Below are 18,700 nucleotides of genomic sequence, written 5' to 3' on the forward strand. Positions count from 1 at the left end.
AGAATTCGGAATCAATTTATCTTAAGACCCAGATACACCATTCCTGGGGATATACCCAGAGGACGCCCTATTCTACCATAAGGATGCTCGCTCAGCTAGGTTCATAGCAGTTTTATTGGTAATAGCCAGACACTAGGAACAACCTATATGTCCCTCAACCAAAACATAGTACATTTATCCAATGGCCTACAATTTGTCCTGCCTATGAGATGTGCTGGGGTAAAGGTAGTGCAGAAATTGTGTAAGTGGCCAACCAATGATTGATCCTGAGACTGGATATCCCAGATACCTAGGACAGAAATGAACATGACTGGCAAAAAAAAAAAAAAAAAAAAAAAAAGTCAGTGAAATGATTCCTAATGATATACTGCTATACTCATAGACTGGTGCCCAGCCCAACTGTCATCAGAAAGGCTTCATCCAGCAATGAGTGGAAACAGATGCAGAGACCCACAGCCAAACATTAGGTGGAGCTCAGGGAATCCTGCTGAAGAGAGGGATGAAGATTGTAGGAGTCAGAGGGGTCAAGGACATCAGAAGAAAACCCTCAGAATCAACTAACCTGGGCTCACAGGGGCCCAAAGAGACAACCAACAACCCGGGAACCTGTATGGGACTGACCTAGGCCTAGGCACGCATGTTACAGCTGTGTAGCTTGGAGTTCTTGTGGGACTCTAACAGTGGGAGCAGGGGCTGTCTCTGGCTCTTTTGCCTACTTGTGGGACCTTTTCCCTCCTACATTACTGCCTCATCCAGCCTTGATAGGAGGGAAGTGTCTAGTCCTACTGCAACTTGATATGCAACGTTTGGTTGCTAACCCTGTGAAGATGGCTATTGTTTTCAGGGAAACGAGGAGGCATGGACAGTGGGGGTAGGTGATAGGAAGACAGGGAGTACTTGGAGGCTGGGGCAAAAGGATCACATGCCCAAGGCTTGCCTTGGCTACAGAATGAGCTCAAGGCTGTCCTAGGTAACTCAGTGAGACACTGTCTCAAAATAAGCTAAAACAAAAAAACAGTGCAGGCTGCAGCTTTCACCTGCTTGCTTCCTATAGCTTTTGTGTGCACATACATACATACCCTTGGAAGAACACTCTTCCCTAGCTGATCCTTCAGAGACTAGCTCATCAACGCCCTGATTTCAGCAGTGTAGAATCCTATAGACACCCAGCTAAGTCAGCCCCCACCCCAAAGTCTTAGAAAGTATGGGCTGACAACCTGCACTCCTTTTAAGTTGCTGGTTAGGAATAATCTGTAACAACAGCAACAGAAAACAGCACAAAGGACAGGAAGGATCTGAGAAGGGCTGACTTCTACAGTGAGCTGGAACGATTTCACATATCCTTTTTTTTTTAAAAAAAAAAGATTATTTTATGTATATGAGTACACCATTGCTCTCTTCAGACACATCAGAAGAGGGTGTCAGATCCCATTACAGATGGTTGTTAGCCACCATGTGGTTGCTGGGAATTGAACTCAGGACCTCTGGAAGAGCAGTCAGTGCTCTTAAGCACTGAGCCATCCCTCCAGCCCTCACATATCCTTTTTAACAAGTACATTAGAATAGGATTCCTGTGACTCTGACTCCATGAGTCCAACTGTCTTTTGTGCTGTTGGCACATTTTTATCCCTACTTAGATGCCTGACACATAAGCAACAGATTCCAACCTGTAGTGTCAGAGATAAGAATAACACCTACATCTACTTCTTCCCTCTACCCCAACGTGACTCTTACCTTGCTTGATATGCAAAAAAGGCCAGAAAAGTTGTTCACTTGCTATTGGTTCACAAACACTATTAAAGGAGCCATTTATATATACAAAATGTTACCAAGGCAATGCAACAGGTAACACAGGAATTGGGGTATCTTTTACCCATTCGCTACCTCACCTGTGCAGTCTACAAGTTTCCATATCCTCAAAATAATGCCCACATACTTTACTCCTAACTCTTACCCGCTCTAAGAAATCAACAGGGCTGTACTTGGGTCCTAAGACGAAAATTTTCTTTCCTCTTCGAGCTATGCCACTGAATACACGAGCAAATGCGATGAAGGCCTCTTGGCTGCTTTCCTCCTGGGGAGTAGGCTGGTAGCTTACACTTGCCACATCTGGTTCATCACCTGCCAGGCACAAAAAGATATTCAGTGCCACAAATGCTTACTTCAACTAAGTAACTGTTCCTATGTACTGAAGAAATAGTGAGCATGAATATCTGGTCTGGTAATAGAAACAATATTGATAAAAACAATGACAAAGTGAAAATATGAGGGGCAATGTACCAAGTTAAGCAAAAATGCCAAATCGTTTCCACTAAGACCTTTTAGGAATGCTGTACCTCTTGGCTCATCTTCATGGGGACTTGTTTCAAGGGCACCTCCATCCTGGGTGGGTCCCTGGGATGTTTGCCCCTGGGCTGCTGCAAGCTTCTCTGCGTGCCTCTGTCTTGCCCGTTCCCGTCTCTGGGCCATTTCTTCTTGAGTGAGAGGCCTACAGGATATGTTATGATGTTATAATATATTATGATGATCACAGTATTTCATGATGTGGCAGCATCAAACACCTCTCAGCTCTCTTTGAAAACAAGTGCTCATATGACTGCAGAAGTGATGACCAGTATCAAGTACCCCACTGAGGCTTATCCAACTTCTCTCCAGCAAAAACTGTAGTGAAAGAAGGCTCTCCGGCCCACTACATCCCAATGGCTTGGAGCTTATGAACTGGTGCACAAGTGCCCATGGCCCCAAGCACCACCAAGTGCAGTTACACAAAGCCTTCCACAGAGTCAGTGTTTCTTCTGGTAGAGGCCAACAAGGAGAAGGAAGAGGATGGCTAACAGGCACCACGGCTCAAAACACCCTGGAAAGTATGCAAACGGCCACTATGAAATGAGGTTTTCTTTTTAGTTCAAACGTGTGTCATATTATTCCATTAGCAATAATGGAATAATGGCTTGTTTCTTTTTCCTTCATGAAAAGTGACTCTCATTTCTATCAGGACACAGAAAAGTACTTAGAGCTTTAATTCTGAAAAGAGCTTTATAAAAGGGAAGGTAGAGACTGAGCATTTGGTTAGGAATCTGGGTTTGAAGGAAGAAACCAGGCAAGTGAAGTGACCCAGGAGTAGTCTCCCTTTAAGCAGGCATTCCCATGAATACTCCCCACCCCATTGCACGTTTAACCCCAGCACAGAGTAGTACCCGTCCTGGCCCTGGAGTTGGCAGAACGTGGCATACTCACCACTGTATAGGGGCTGAACATCCAGACTGTCAAGCATGAGCTTGAGCAACAGGGACATTGCTGCACTGCACCGTCTGGTCTCAGCACTGCCTCCCTCCACACTGTCGCTTACCTTTGACATTACAATTTCTATTTCACTCTGTAAACCATACTGTGAAACCAGCCTCAGTCTCATCTCCCACACTGCCTTGCTTCCTTCCTCTTTCTCTTACAGCACCAGAGGCTACACAGATAGGCTACACTGCGCACATAGATAGGTACTGGGCACAGGCACGGGCACCCTGTCTTCTAAGGAGCCACATGCTCCTGGAGCTAATGATATCCTAACTCAGACTGTTCACTGTTGTGCTCTTCAGGTTCCTGCCAGCTAGATGGAAACTCACGCTACCTATCTTCCAGACCCAGGATCTGGGCCTCTGAGCCAGACCCCACTCACTATAGGTAGTCAAAGTGAGAGACCTCAGATCACTGGCCGGAGACTGACCATCCCTGCAAGAAATAGCTCGTCTTCATGGGAACCTCTAAAGACAGGATGCACCCTGCTTCCTCACAACGGTAAGCTACACATGCTGTTCTGCCTTCTGCAGCACTGTCTGATTTGTTCACTTCCTGCCTCCTTCTTTGCCATCATCAACAGCCGTATCTTCCACTCCTGCTCTTCTGTCCCAAGCTACATACTTCCGCTGCAAGTTTATTTGACTCAGTCTTTTGCTAAAAGGATGCCCAAGAATAAAATCCATGATTGGCAGTACACGTGTGTAATTCCAATGCCAGGGAAATGGAAGACAGAGGAATCCCAGCCTAGTCTACTTGCCGAGCTCCAGATCAGCGAGAGATCTATCTTTAAAACAAAAACAAGGTGGACAACATCTGAGGAACGACATGGATAAAGGATTAACTGATAAATACACACACACACATACTCATACACACACACAAGTATATGAAAGTATGAATTAAAACACAAATGCAGAACACAGTATCCACTGTTACTATCACTTTAGAGTCGAGGAGTCTGGAGAGAACTGCTCTCCCTAATTGGCTCATCACTGGTCTGTCCTCCATGCTTACCACTGTACATGTGTTACAGCACAAGAACCATCACAGCAGTTAAGGGAAGCACACTGCACATCACCACTTCACACACAGGAAGACAGAGACTTAGGAAGCTTAAGGAAGTTGACTCAAAGTTTAATGGATACTATATGAGCCATAATTCAAGTGTAATTTGTTGGGTCCAAACTCCACAGTCACCATCTTCCAGTCAGTAAAAATTAAAAATCACCATCTTAAGAAAAAGAAATTTAATTTTAGCTTTGGTTAAAAAAAGAAATATAATTTTATTAAATACTAAAGCCCAAGTTCATGACATGGCATAGAATCACCATTAAGTTGATATTGGTACTGTACCTCCACAGTCTTAGAACTCAGTAGACTGCCAGTTTGAGACTAGGAGGTTGTTTGCTTGTTTGTTTGTTTGTTTGTTTGTTTTGGACAACTTAATATATCTGTGAAGAGGAAATCCCAATTGAGAAAATGCCTGTACGTGAGTCTCTGAACACCTTCTTGATTGTAACTGATAGTGCTACCTCTCGGATGGTGGTCTTGGGTTGTATAAGAAAGGCTAAAGCAAGCCAGGAGAAGCAAGCCACTAAGCAGAGTTCCACCTGGCTTCCACTTTAATTTCTGCCTCTAGGTTCCTGCCATGAGCCCACGCCCTGAGTCCTTTGATAATGAACTGTGGCACAGACATATAAGCCACGTAATTCTTTCATCCTGCAGGGGCTTGGTCACAGTGTTTATCATAGCAATAGAGAGGCAACTAAGACACCTGAGCTGTAAGATTTTTTTTCCTAGAATAAGTAAATAAGTAAATGTAAACCAGACAAAAGTAATAGGCATTTATAGTGGTCAGTTAGTATAAAATGAATCAAAGCCTGCTATTTAGGTGCCCACTGATTAATACCTACTGTGTCCTGACCTGGTACAGGCATTGGGATGCTAGAAGAGGGAACAAAGCAGGCAAAGGGAAATCCATAGCAGTCACTTAAGTGTCTGTTAGACATCCAGTATTTATTCAGAACAAAGAGGAATTGTTTGCATGGAAGTAGGGCTCTGTGGGTATGGAAATAGCTGTGGGTGGGTGGTGGGTTAGCTAGGTTACAGATAACCAACCACCTCCTGAACAGAGGGCAGCCACCAACACTAGGGACCAGAGGTGAGAATGTTGACTAGAGATGAAGGTCATGTTGGCACATGGATGAGAAAGGAAGAGACAGCAAAGGAAGTCAGGCTGGCTTCAGGCTGCCATGCACAGCTGCCATGCTCTGGCATGCTCTGATGCTGGTGGGAGAGTAAGGTGGCAGGGAAGCTTGCTACAGTCAGTGCCATGACAACCATCTATAGGCTAGCACAGGTTAACAGAAGCTTACTGCAGTCAGTGCCATGACAACCATGCTATAGGCTAACATAGATCACAGAGAGCAGGTGACCCAAAAAAAAAGGGGTATCTACCTGTCTGTCTACTAAAAGCTTGTTCTCAAGGACACAGAGCCACAAAAAGACCAGGGACAGCAGGGCAAGTCTGGAAAACCCCAATTTCTAATGAACTACCATTCAGAACAGCAAAAGCAAAGGCACAGAATATACAAAGGGACAAAGGCTAGAGCTGCCTACTTAGAGTTAGTGGGTTGCTGATGTGTTGTAGGATCCTGGAAGGCAGGCTCTACAGAGTGCTGTGGAAGACATAAGCTTTTAAGCCAGGCAACTGCATTCAAACTCTTGTGCAATTCCTCTGGCTATGTTAGCATTCTGTCTAGGCTCCGCCCACTTGCCTCCTCCTCTCTCTCTAGCCTTCTGGCTCTAGCTCTGTCTTCTCCCTCCTGCTCCTCCTCTCTCTGCATTCCCTTCCTCCTTCTCTCTCCATGTGCTCATGGCTGGCCTTAACTCCTGTCTCCCTCTCTGCCTTTCTCTGTCTCTACTACCCTCTCAACTCCCCTCCCCATGCCCTGAATAAACTCTAGTCTATACTATACCAGTGTGTGGCTGGAACCTCAGGGGGAAGGGATGCCTTAACATGGGCTGCCCAAAGGCAACCCCTTCCCTCACACCTTATTGACCTCTGAAGTGGTTTTACCAGGTCTGTGCCTCAGAGATGAAGAGACCAGCAGAAAAGAGAAATCCCTGACACAATCAATACAGAGTTATCATCTCCAAACCAAGGAGGGAGCTGGGAAATGAGAGCAAAGATCCAGCATCCAGCAGGTGCCAGGCATGTCTTTCTCCATTTTCTCCTCACCATCTATCATTATGTAGTGGTTGCTAATCTACACCAAAGGACAAGAATATTCTGCTGGCCCTGGCTTAGTATATCTACTATAGCAGAGATGGGAATGAGATCATATCACCCCCCAATGGTAGATGTCTTCACTCAAAGGCAGTACAACATATATGAAAAACTGCACCCACAAGATAGAAAAGAATGAGGTAGGGATGGCGACTTAACTCGGGAATATCTGAAAACACTGTATGGTGTTTTCATACATGAAGTATTAAATGTAATGGTAATTATGAAGTATAGTAATTTCATAATGAGTATTAAATGGAGTGAGAAGACAAAGTAAATCAGTAAAACAATTTTACAGAGAATTGATTGCTCCACCAAAACATATGAATATATGAAGACTATTAAAGAAAAATACTCAGAAGACAAAACAAATAGTACAGGAAGAGTTACCATTATTATCTATAAAAAGAGCAAGGATGAGTCACAGAGGAACTTTAAGTGGTACATAAATGTACTTGAGGCCTGGGGAGTGTCCTTCAACTCTTCAGCATGCTCTAGAGTCTGAAATACCTTCAGTGGCCACACATCACATCTGCCACTGTATAGAGCACTGAAGTCTCCACTGGCAAGGGTCAGAACACACAGCCACACACCAACTTCAGCTACTCACTCACCTGCCTCCAGGTTCCTCTCTTCCTCCTCTGCCCACTCACTGCCCACACTTTCCCTCCTGAGGGGACATTCATTCCTCATCCACACTCATTCATTCCTTCATTTCTCTTCAGAACAACAATTCTTACGATCAAATCACTATGAGAAAGCTAAAACAAAAAACAAAAATAAAACCAAAACCAAAACCAAAAAACCCCAAACCACGTACACAATCTCTCTCTTAAAGAATGAGCAGAGTCTTACTGAAAAGGAAAAAGAAGACTGTAAGATGAGGCACAGCAAGAAGGACATAACGTGTCTTAGTGTCCGCCCTCTTGAGCCACCTGCCTCATCTGAACCCCAAAGTCTAAATAGAAGGGGAGGCAGGCACCCTGGGAAGGAGAAGAACACATGGAGAAGGGACAATGGAGAGTAGATAGGTTCTCTGAACTTTCAGAAATCCTCTCCACAACCTCTGCAGACACACAATGTACAGAGAACTGATGATCAGACATGCAGTCTGCACTGAGGCAGACATACCTAGAGACAGGGTTGGCTTAGACCACACCATACCTGCCATATTCAGTGCAAGGCAACTGTCATTACTGTCATTACTACAGCTACACTGATAGTCAAGAGTTAGTTTCAACAGCTTTCGATAGCTATACAAGGCAGGTGATAAACAGATTCTAAGTAAGCCCAGGGAAGTGCTCAATTCCAAGGCAGGCATGAGGAAGATTGGCAATATACGTGCCCTCCTACCCAAACCCCAGCTGTAGGCCCACCAGCCAGCCAAGTGTAAGCCTTTCCCCCAGCCCAGCCCAGCCCAGCCCAACACCCCCCCCCCCCCTTCTTCTTACCTTGGCTTATTCTGAGGCAAGGCTTTCACATCAACTGCAAACATTTTGGAAACAAAGATAATAACTGGAGCAGTATCCTCACTTCCACATTTCATAAAAGCTAAATAAACAGGAAGCAAAATGTCACTGCTTTTCTCATAATTAAAAATCTAGACATTTGTGAACAGCCATTACATTTAGAATATAGCATCATCTAAACATGTAACTCTTTACAACTGTGATAAAAATTCCACTTCAGAGTTTGCAAGGAATGAACAGTAAAGAAAGAGAGAGAGTTGGAAGACAGAAAAGGAAGCAGAGCTGAAGGATGGGAACTGGGAGGCTCTTCCCAGGCGTTCAACTGGTGACAGGGCTTGGCTATCCATAACTCACCCAAGCCACTGTTCCTCCATATTCAAAGGTAAACCTCAATAATCGAGTTCCATAAATGTTTTCCTAGCCCTTAGAATGGCAAGTTAATGTATAAATTGGACAAAAATAATGTGTCATCAGGGATGGAGAGATGGCACAGCAGTTAAGAGCACTGACTACTCTTCCGGAGAACCCGAGTTCAAATGCCCAGTGCCCACATAAACCATCTGTAACTCTAGCCTCCCACTTCTGACATCATGCATCAAGCAAGCATGCAGTAGTACACTGACATGCATGCAGGCAAAACTTTCATATGCAAATGATGATGATGATAAAACTTAAGAACACTGTATCAAGATAGTAACAAAACTCAGAAATAAAGATTCAGTGCTATAAAAAAAAAGTCAATTCTCTAAGTATATAAAGTTTACCACAATTCTATAGCAACATATGTCACCACCTCAGAGATTCTAATCTTTTTCATAATCTACAACAGAGGCATAAAATCACTGGTTACCAGTTTTTAGAAAGCACATTACTTCAAATTAATATCTACAAAGAATGCAACATTAAAAAATTTCAAACAAGCAGGGTGGTTGATGGTCTTTAATCCAAGTACTAGAGAGGTGATTTCTGAGTTTGATGCCAGTCTGGTCTACAGAGTGATTTCCATGACAGCCAAGGCCACACAGAGAAAGCCCATCTCAAAACAGTAACAACACAAATCAAACAAGAAAACTACAGAAAGCAAGAACTGAAGAGTTTTGAGTATGTTAACCTCATCACTGCAGCTAAAGAACACAGCAGGAGAGCAGATGAAAGAGAATGGATGCTTGGCAGGTGGAACTGCTGAGCAGTAGTTGGGTTCTGAATATAAGTTAAAGGAAGACTGCACTATTTGCCAATAAAGGGGTGTGAAGTCAATAAGAACCGCAGATGACTCCAGGGTCTTTGGACTCAGTAGGGGAAAGGGTGGCCACAGCTCTAATTACAACAGAGTAACTGGGAGAAGCGGGGTTGGGAGGCTTGGGCATGTCCAGTCTGCAGTGCTTCGGAAGCAGAGCTGAGCAGAGGCAGTGGTGGGCAGGCTATGCGAGTCGGGTGAGTCTGGAGTCCACAAGGCACCTCTGCATGCAGACACAGATGGGGAACTATGAGCACACAGCTGTCATTCAGAAGCCAAGTGAGCTTCCGCACCAGGAGTGATTACAGACAAAATGAGGTATGCGAATGGGATCTTGTGTGTGACATACAAAGTCAAAAAGCCGGGGACAAAGTGACAGAAAACAGCAGCACCTGCAAGTCAGGGCAGCCCATGTGCCAAGAAGGAAGAAGTAATCAACTCTGTCAAATGCGAGTGACATAGCTGGTGGGCTGAGGACGGGAAAGGGCCATCAGAGTAACAGAGAGTCCACAGGAGGCCCAACTAGAGAGGTTTGTGGATTGGGGCTGTAGAGAGTACACACCTCAGTGTAACGAGAAGAACTGAGACGATGAACACAGAACGATAAATCACACAGTGCCCACAGAACTTGGAATGCTGCTGTTCCTCAGATGAGGAATGTGTGCCAGCAGCTCTTAAGCATGTGTGAATCCTAGGAACCACTCTTCCAGTCCCTAGGAGGCAGCCATGGCAGTGACTGCACAGTGCAGAGGACACATGTGTGGCTCCTTAGGAAGATGGAGTAAAGTGGAAGCATTAATGAGGTGAGAAGAACGTGAGGGGAGGAGTCTGCGACCTCGAGCCTGCGTCAGTGGCTGCCCAGCGGGCTTAGCAATATGCTCTACTGAAAGGGAAACTCTGGGGAGCAGGACAAAAGCTGGTCGGTCACATGGTCAGTTCTAAAAGTCAAGGTGACAAACCAGCCTGTCTGTAAATTAACGTTCAGTAAAATAAGTCATTAGTGTAGGACACGGCAATGTGTCCATCTTCCCTCACCTGCTTTCAGGGCTTGGGTCTCTGGTGGCAGAGAATCAAATGTCTGGGATCCTGTGCACAGCAGTTTCTCTACTCGCTCCGACGTCATGTCAAGGGGACTGGGCAGTTTGTGACACACCATAGCTGAGGCCTGGCGTTAAGGAGTCTATGCTTTCAGTGCAGAATGACTCTATGGAAATTGAGACAATCAGGCACGTTTATACAGAAATGTCCAGGCTGTAGGACAACTCAGCTTTCTGAGTCATGTCTCAAAATCTGCGCATGCTTCCAGAATGTCCAATGACTAGATATCTACTTTCAAAAGTATCAGTGAAAAGTTTTATTCTCATTACAGTAAATCTATTTTATTATTCTATTTTTATTTTCGATAACAAATATTGTTTTAAAAGGAAAACTTCCTAGAATTAATATTAACCAATATTAGCACATTAAGTTTTCTAATTATTTAGTACTGCTTCAAGGTACAATACTCAGTAAACAAAAATGACTTACATTGGATCAGAATGGGTTATTTCTAGAGGGTTATTTGGTTGCCAATAAAATACTATTTTTCTCTTATTTTATAAACTCCAACTAATTAAACACCCCTAAAATAAAGGATACCGAGGACAGCGTGGGATATGGGGAGCCACTGGCTGCAAATGGCATTGATCTGGACTTTAGGGTCTGAATGTCGTGCCTCCCGGGCTCCAATTTTTAATCCTAAAGAAGTCACAATTTTATCAATTTTTTCTTTGTCCCTATGGGAAAGATCAGAGAGAAAAGGCATAAATAATTAGCTCAATTTCATTTGACACCTTTTTTTTTCTTTGCATGTTGCTTTTTCAGAAGAGGCTAAAAATAAGTGATGAGATCCCCACAAGCAGGGGCCTCCCCAGGCTCTACTGGAACACTCCTTCAGAACCTTGCACAGAGGACCAGGTCACAATTTGCTGAAACAAGCTATGTCTATCAGGGCAGTCTTACAAATAAATGCGAATGCTCTGATTCTGCCCATAGGATAATAAACTTCAGAAGCCAGCTTTCTCGTCCACTGTACCAGCTAAGTTTTTCCCAAGTTCCCAACCTGATCTCTCCCAACACAACTACTTTCTTCAAACTCTGCATACACACCAAGGCCACAGTCTCTGCTCAGATCACCCGGCAGGCCACAGCACACTGCTGCTCCAGCCCTCCTAGCTCCCTTACTAATGTGCACATGCTCCCTTAAATTGTTCCCAAGCCCTACAACTAACTCATCTGGGAAGCTCTAAGCTCTGTTCACTGTTCTGGTCAAGCCCAGCTATCTAAGAGACTCATCAGACTGGGAAATGGGTAAATGACCTGGCCCAAAGATACAATTTTATAATCGTCTTACTTTTTCAAGACTGCGTCATACAAACTCCATATATTTTCCAGGATCAACTGCACAAATAAAGGTTTCTTTCCTTTGGCCTGCACAGAAGAACATATCAATATCAGCTTTAGTTTCTGAACATTTACAACAGTCATTGTCAGGGTGGTTTACTTCTGCTTGGAATACTTATTCAATGATAAAGACAAAAGTCATACTCTAAATAGCCAGTAATTCATAAGCAATGAGCCATCATTCTCTTCCTCTAGGAGCCAGAAGGGTGCTGAAATAGTGTGAGTATTTGGGGGCCAAACCTCAGGGACTGCCCCAAACTACCACCAAAACCAAAACCAAACAAAACACCCCACCCCCACCCCCACCATCTGAGCTGCAAGCTGACGTCACTAAATGTGTGGGGCTCTCTTCAAAGGCTTGAGTTTTCTATGGTCCTGTTTCTTGTGTTCTTAAACATAAGAAACTGATCATAAGAACAGGACAGTCTTTGTTTGTTTGTTTGTTTGAGACAGGGTTTCTCTGTATAGCCCTGGCTGTCCTAGAGTTCACTCTGTAGACCAGGATGGCCTCGAACTCAGAAATCTGCCTGCCTCTGCCTCTCAAGTGCTGGGATTAAAGGCTGTGCCACCACTGCCCGGCTCAGGGCAGTCTTATAATTGCAGACTTCATTTGTTCCATTGAAATAGGTATACATAGTATTAACAGCAATTAAAATGCAGGGAATTAAAAAGCACTTGCCACCAAGCTTGACGAGTTCAATCCTTGAAATTTACACGGTGAAAGGAGAAAAGTGACTTCTTTAAGGAAAAATTTTAAACACATCTATTTTTAAAAGAACAAACTACATAAAAAATTAATAGTGTGAATACTGAGAACTTTGGGTTGTATGAATGCTGTTGCATAAACATGAGATGGAACACTTATCAAATGCCTCCTTCCTGAAGAGCCATGGGCATTATTATCAGAAAGTTAAGAGCCATTGCCTTGAATGTCCAGTTTAAAAAAAGTCATCAAAGGAAATTTATTTACAAAATGTGGCATTAATAGCTTGACTTACAATATGAAAACATGAAAAATACTTGCAATGTCTAACCTTAGACCAATAAAAAGCAAATGTGTGGCTTTAAAGTGCCCAGGATCTAAGATGTAGAAAACTCAGAAACCAGACAACTTTGCATTCACTTACTGTAACTACTTTTAGAGACAGAGTGCGACTATTCCTCAACTGGCCTTGAACTCCTGGGAACCGAACCTCCCGAGGAGCTGGGACAATATACTTACCCACCTGTGCTCACAGCTTGCTCACTGTCTTTAGAAAGCAGAAGTCTACAGAAATCATGCGTGAGCCATTACAATCCTGTGCCATAGTAAGCCCTCCACGAATTCATCTGCATAAACTAGGGCTGAGCTGCTTCTGCTAGAGCTGGTACAGTTCAAGTTTTCCATGGCCCACAATTAAGAGTAACATGGACCACACTACCTGATCAACTTTCATAATCTTCTTAGCCTTCATGTTTATATAATAATCTCCCCACAAGGTTTTCAAAAGAACTTCCTTCTTGATGCCAATTTTTTGACTATAGATTCTGGCAAAGTGCTCAATTCTGAAAGAAAATCAATAGCACATGTTATAGCAAGAACAATGAATACAGCTAACCCTTCACTGTTTCTTTGCCATATACCATTCAGAATGCTTTATTCCACTACTAACCATATATTTTTAACTGTCCTACAAACTTTTCTCATCTTTAGAAAAGGATAATGATACAAAGACATTACACAGTAGTAAGTGCGACTGGGATTCAAGCATAAGCAGTGCCACACCGCACCTCTGTCCAACATTCTATATGTACACAAGAATTAGAATCTAGGCTGCAGCTCATTTCCTAATTTTGCATGTTTGAAATTTGAGAAAAACTGCAGAGGCCAAGGAAGCAGAGGTGCCAGCTGCCCATCATAACTCCACTAATTACTGACATGACTTTTGATCTTCACTGCTTTAAGTGTCATTATTCACAAGGGAAATGAACTCTATAGACCCAATCTGCCAAAACTAGAGATGCAGCATCCTGGACCAGCAGGGACATACACATTTGCTCTAATCTTATCAACCCCAGAGAAGCCAGCTAGCACCACAGTTTCAGCCCACTGGGGAAGAGCCAAGCAGCACCAAGGTATAGGTCATTCTGTGGTTAAAGGTTTGTTTAGAAGCTGCTCCTGTAGGAACCAGTACTTCTCATTGTGTCGAAAGCTCTCAAAATACTAGCATCTTAGAAGATGTCCACTCAGGAACAAGACAAAATGTCCTCTCTCCCCTGCACAGTCCTTCAACATGACACTGAGCTTGAGCAAAGGCAGGGAGGAAAAGCCTACAACCACAAATATGACAAAGGTAAAACCATTCTTGTTTGAAGGTGACATGGTCATCCGTGTAGAAAAATTCAAAAGAACCAGAATGATTGTCAATGGGGCTATGGAGCAACTAAAGAAAGACTGCAGGCAGCCCACTTGTCAGCAGTCTCATCAAAGACGACAGACAGATGGCAAGTAAGCTCTCCAGAACGATGACACCATGAAATGCTGACATGGATGCAGAACAATAGTAACTCCATTCACTGCTGGTGGGAATGCAAAATAGCACAGCCACTTTGGAAGACAGTATGGTGGCTTCTTAAATGTCTGAACACACTGACATGTGATGCAGCAATGTACTGAAGTAGTCGCATAAACTGAAAGCACATGTCCATGAAAAATGTACATGTGATGCAGCAATGTATTGAAGTATTCACATAAACTGAAAGCGTATGTCCATGGAAAGTGTGCTCATGGACGTTTATAGCAGTTCAATTCACAGTTTCCAAAATCTGAAGCAAGCAAGCCAAGTGTCCTTTAAGCAAGTCAACAGACAAACTGTGGAGCAACCAGAGGAGACTATGACTCAGCACTAAGCAGAAATGAGCTAGCGCACCACAGAAACAACGCATATGCTTTGTGCTAAGTGAATGAGGCCAACCTGCAAGAGCTGCTACATACCACTGACTTTACTATATGGCATTTTAGAAAAATCTAAATTATGTGAAAGTTGAAATACCAGTGGTTGCCAGTGGTGTGAGAGAGGCAGAAATGAATAGATTGGGCTATTATATAAACTGCATTTTCTATTTGATCCAACAGTTATTTATTTAGCAGAGGTTTTCTTGTGTGTATGTGTGTGTTTAAGTTTTCAAAAAGGTTAATTTCTCTGTGATCTATATTATTGTTTACTATTAATTTCTGGAGAAGTCAGACTATTCTAAATGGTATGATGATCTTGGATGCCAAAGATGTGTCAGTGTGTGTTTACCAGTCACAACAAATGAACTACATCAATGAAGGATAATGGTCACAGTTTGCTACAGTAGAAACTTCATTTTCAACTTCATCAAACAGTAAATTTATGAATGGTTGAGAGTATTGGCGAAATTTGTACTTTCCTATTAATTTTGTTGCAACCCCAAATCTGCAGGTAAATGTATATTTTAAAAGAGAGGAGGAATCAGAAGAGGAAGTGGAGGAAAATAAAACGGAGGAAGGGGAAAATGAAGAGGAGGAAGAAGAGGAAGAGAAAGAAAAGGAGGAAGAAGGAGAAAAGGAAGAGAAGAAGGAAGAAGAGAAGAAAGAGGAGGAGAAGGAAGAGGAGAAAGGGGAGATAGGGGAGGAAGAGGAGGAGAGGGAAAAGGAGAAGGAGGAAGAAGAGGAGGACGATGAGGAGGAGGAGGAAGAGGAGGACGATGAGGAGTAGGAGGAAGAGGAGGAGAGGGAAGAGGAGCAGACCTGCCATTTTCCTCACCGAGGAAGGAACCCAAAGTCAGCATACTACAGTCACTTCTTTACATGTCAGCTGAGGTGGTTTTCCTGAAAACCACTCATTAATGTTAAACAAGTTAAGTGATATTACTAAGAAACTGAAGAAGTTGAAGTCAACAATTACAGTAGGAATGAGAAATGCTTAGGTCATCAGGCAGTGGCTCAAAAAAAAAAAGCAGAGATTACAGCCTGCTGAAAACAAATTGCAATGGACCCTTCTCACTGAGGATGAAGGATGAGAAAGATACCCAGAGGTGGTGGAGATTCAAATTAGCTACAGCTGCTGATGTTCTGAATCTGGTCTCAAGACCCTTACTTTCTCTGTAATTTGCTACAGTAGAAACTTCATTTTCAACTTGATCGAACAGTTACTTATTTAGAAGTTTTTCCTCATATTTTTTAGTTTCCCCAAACTTTAGTTTCTATAACATCTGTATTATTATTATTATTATTATGTTTTGCCTTTGTGAAATAGAAAACTCTTCTCTCTACAAGTTCTTACCCCCCACCCCAAAGTCCTGGGAAGTTCTGCACCTTTCCATTGGAAAACTGCTGGCAGTGTGCTGCTGTCTCTCCCCTAAGGGATGGAATTCCCTGGGAAAATCAGGTTGGAGACTGTGCTCAGGAAGTGAGGCTTCCAGGATGGACTCTGAAGCTGCCGACAGGTCCTGGATTGGGTCTGCAAGTCTCAATGGAGGTCTGCGGCCTGCTTGGCAATCTGCATATATAACTACAAAGCTACAGAGACAGCGTCTCCGAGTGTGTGTCTAAATAAAGCTTTGTCTCAGAGCACCAGAGAGAAGCCCTGGCTCCTTTTACCTCTCAGTGCAGTGAGCAGGCACACCAAGCAGAGCTTCCCAGTGGGGGTCACCCTGCATCTGCAGGAAGAGGCAGGAGAGCTCCTAGGCACCGTCTTTTCCTGTGCACACCTGACTGACACATTCTGTACAACCTTCAGTATTTGAACTCTGTTCTCTGTGTTTTAACAGCAGTATGTTTCACGTGGCAAGCTTCTGGGCGCTTTTTCCTTCTCTTAATGAAGAATTTTATGTATCTGCCACAACTGTTTAGATGAGGTAGATTTCCCGGTCATTTTTTTTTTAAACTTTTATCTGCATTTATTTTATGCTGACTTTATTCCTGTGTGTAAGTTTTTGTTTCTTCAGTTTCTTCAGGGATATCTTTTTCTTCGGTGCAGCTTCCTCTTCTGGCTTTGGAATAATCTACTCCTTTTCAGTGAGGGTCACTTGCATGTGGCAGGGGAGCTCATGCGTGGGTTCACCCAGCCACAAGCCCTGTAGTCAGTCCGCACATCTTAGGTGCTCTGTTCAGTGGATATATTCAGTGACTAGAGAATCGACATCAAACCCTTAAGGTCAGCATTCCTCTCTGCATTGGTAAGCATGTGCAGCAAAAACTCAGCACTCTCTTATGGCCATCGCCCGTGTCCAGTCCCAGTGCTTGGCCTGGGCGTACCTATCAATTCCACCATTGCAGCCCACGGCACACATGGCTTCTTTAAAGTGACATCCTTCAGACACTTGGTGGTTTTTCAGATATGTACACCCTTGAAGGCCTGGGTAGTTTCACCAGGGTTTTTAAAGTGAACATGAAGATCTGAACCTCTGGATTTGCATGGTTTTGCAGGGTTTTGTGGGTCATCTTTACATGTCACCTCAGGCTGCATATAGGCAGAGATCCAGTAAGGTTTTTACTTCATGTTTTCAAGATTTTAAAATATGTTAACTATGTTACCCAAACAAGTCATATGTTCTATTTTATAATAATGTCATATAAATGCCCCATTTTAAATTCTAAAGGTGGTAATGATTTTCATAAATACTCCCTATCAGAACTACGAATTATAAGATATTTGCCTTGCTGCTCAGGCCGCCATCTTGAAAGCGTTCTAAGTCCAGGAGTTGAGAAGAGGCATGCGTTCTATCCATCTACACATCTGACCTTGTCTAGCACAGAGAATACGGATTGTCATACCTAAAAATGGAGACGTCTGAACGGGATAGAAAATTTACCCTTGTTCTATCTACTAGTCCTAATCCTTCTCCACTCAGAGCAAACTTCCTCCAACTTGTAAGACTTAGACCCAAATAAAGATAAAACATGAAATGCTGGAAATCATTCGTATGGACAAGCCCTCCACCTTGTGGCTCTCTAGCAGAATGCTCACTAACTAGCACACAGGGCTGAGCTTGCATGCAACAGAATGCACCGTTTTACTGTCTATTCTTGTCTTTTTTGAGATAGTGTTTGGCTAGAGTTTATGTTGACCTCTAACTCACTATGTAGCTACCTCATGCTCCCCTCAAACTTTTGATCCTCTTGCCTCAGCCTGAAGAAGTGTCTGATTATAGGCATGAGTCACTATGACTAGCTGTGGTACTTTTTAATTAGAAAAAAATATGAGAAATCATTTTAGTCTTTATTTTTCAGAATGTGACACTAAGCTACTGACCACATGGGGAAAGGTTCAGATTCGTCATTCTCTCTGTACACTATGCCTACATTTATTTAGTTTTTGCTATAATTTTTTAGGCACAAATAGAATAAGGTACTTATAATCTGTAATTTACTAAAAAACAGCCCCTGCATGCACACAGCCAGGGTTAGGTCTCTATCCTACAGGGAAGAACCCCACATGACCCTGGAAGGCTGACTTTAATGTCACTGGCAGCTCTGCTCCTTAGCAGCTGAAAAAGCTGAACGATCCTCGGTGCTTTTGAGCCTTAGATACTAGGACAGGTTTCAAAGATGGTTGTGAGAATTTAATCAAACAACTCAAAGTGATTAACCGCCTAGCATATGGATAAAGCTTTTTTCTATATAAACCTCCATTAGCAATTACTTTTAAGTGTACCTGCTCACTGATGAACCAAAGCTTTGTAACACACAAGAAACTGCCAAGAGGGGAACTAAACTAAGGTTAGGGAGAGAGAACAGTCCACATGACTCTGGCAAATGTACAACAGAAACTCAATGGAGAGACAATGGCACTACAATATAAAAAAAGTAGTCAACTTCAACACAAGCCACACACTTTATTTAGTTATTAACTCACAATGAACCAGACTTAATTGTAAAAAGGAAAGAGAAACAGAAGCAGAACAGAGAGGCTGGTTGAAAAGGGGATAATGGGAGGAAAAGGGGCAAGAGAGGGTGAACTG

The 18,700-nt window shown here is 43.1% G+C and overlaps 1 protein-coding gene across 1 annotated transcript in view; it reads right to left on the reverse strand.

Annotated features, from left to right (window-relative positions):
• Efl1 (elongation factor like GTPase 1) overlaps positions 1–18,700 on the reverse strand; it is a 132,947-nt gene that overhangs the window by 80,008 nt on the left and 34,239 nt on the right. Inside the window, exons 8-14 of the mRNA XM_021166823.3 lie at positions 13,153–13,276; positions 11,682–11,758; positions 10,928–11,064; positions 10,325–10,447; positions 8,035–8,134; positions 2,337–2,488; positions 1,955–2,121 (exon numbers count right to left, since the gene is read on the reverse strand). Of these exons, the coding sequence (XP_021022482.1) occupies positions 1,955–2,121; positions 2,337–2,488; positions 8,035–8,134; positions 10,325–10,447; positions 10,928–11,064; positions 11,682–11,758; positions 13,153–13,276 (880 nt within the window). The remainder of the gene's footprint in view (positions 1–1,954; positions 2,122–2,336; positions 2,489–8,034; positions 8,135–10,324; positions 10,448–10,927; positions 11,065–11,681; positions 11,759–13,152; positions 13,277–18,700) is intronic.

The sequence above is a fragment of the Mus caroli genome, unplaced genomic scaffold (genome assembly GCF_978045245.1).
Source record: "Mus caroli unplaced genomic scaffold, Mus_caroli_1 scaffold_8, whole genome shotgun sequence".
NCBI classification, from domain to species: domain Eukaryota; kingdom Metazoa; phylum Chordata; class Mammalia; order Rodentia; family Muridae; genus Mus; species Mus caroli.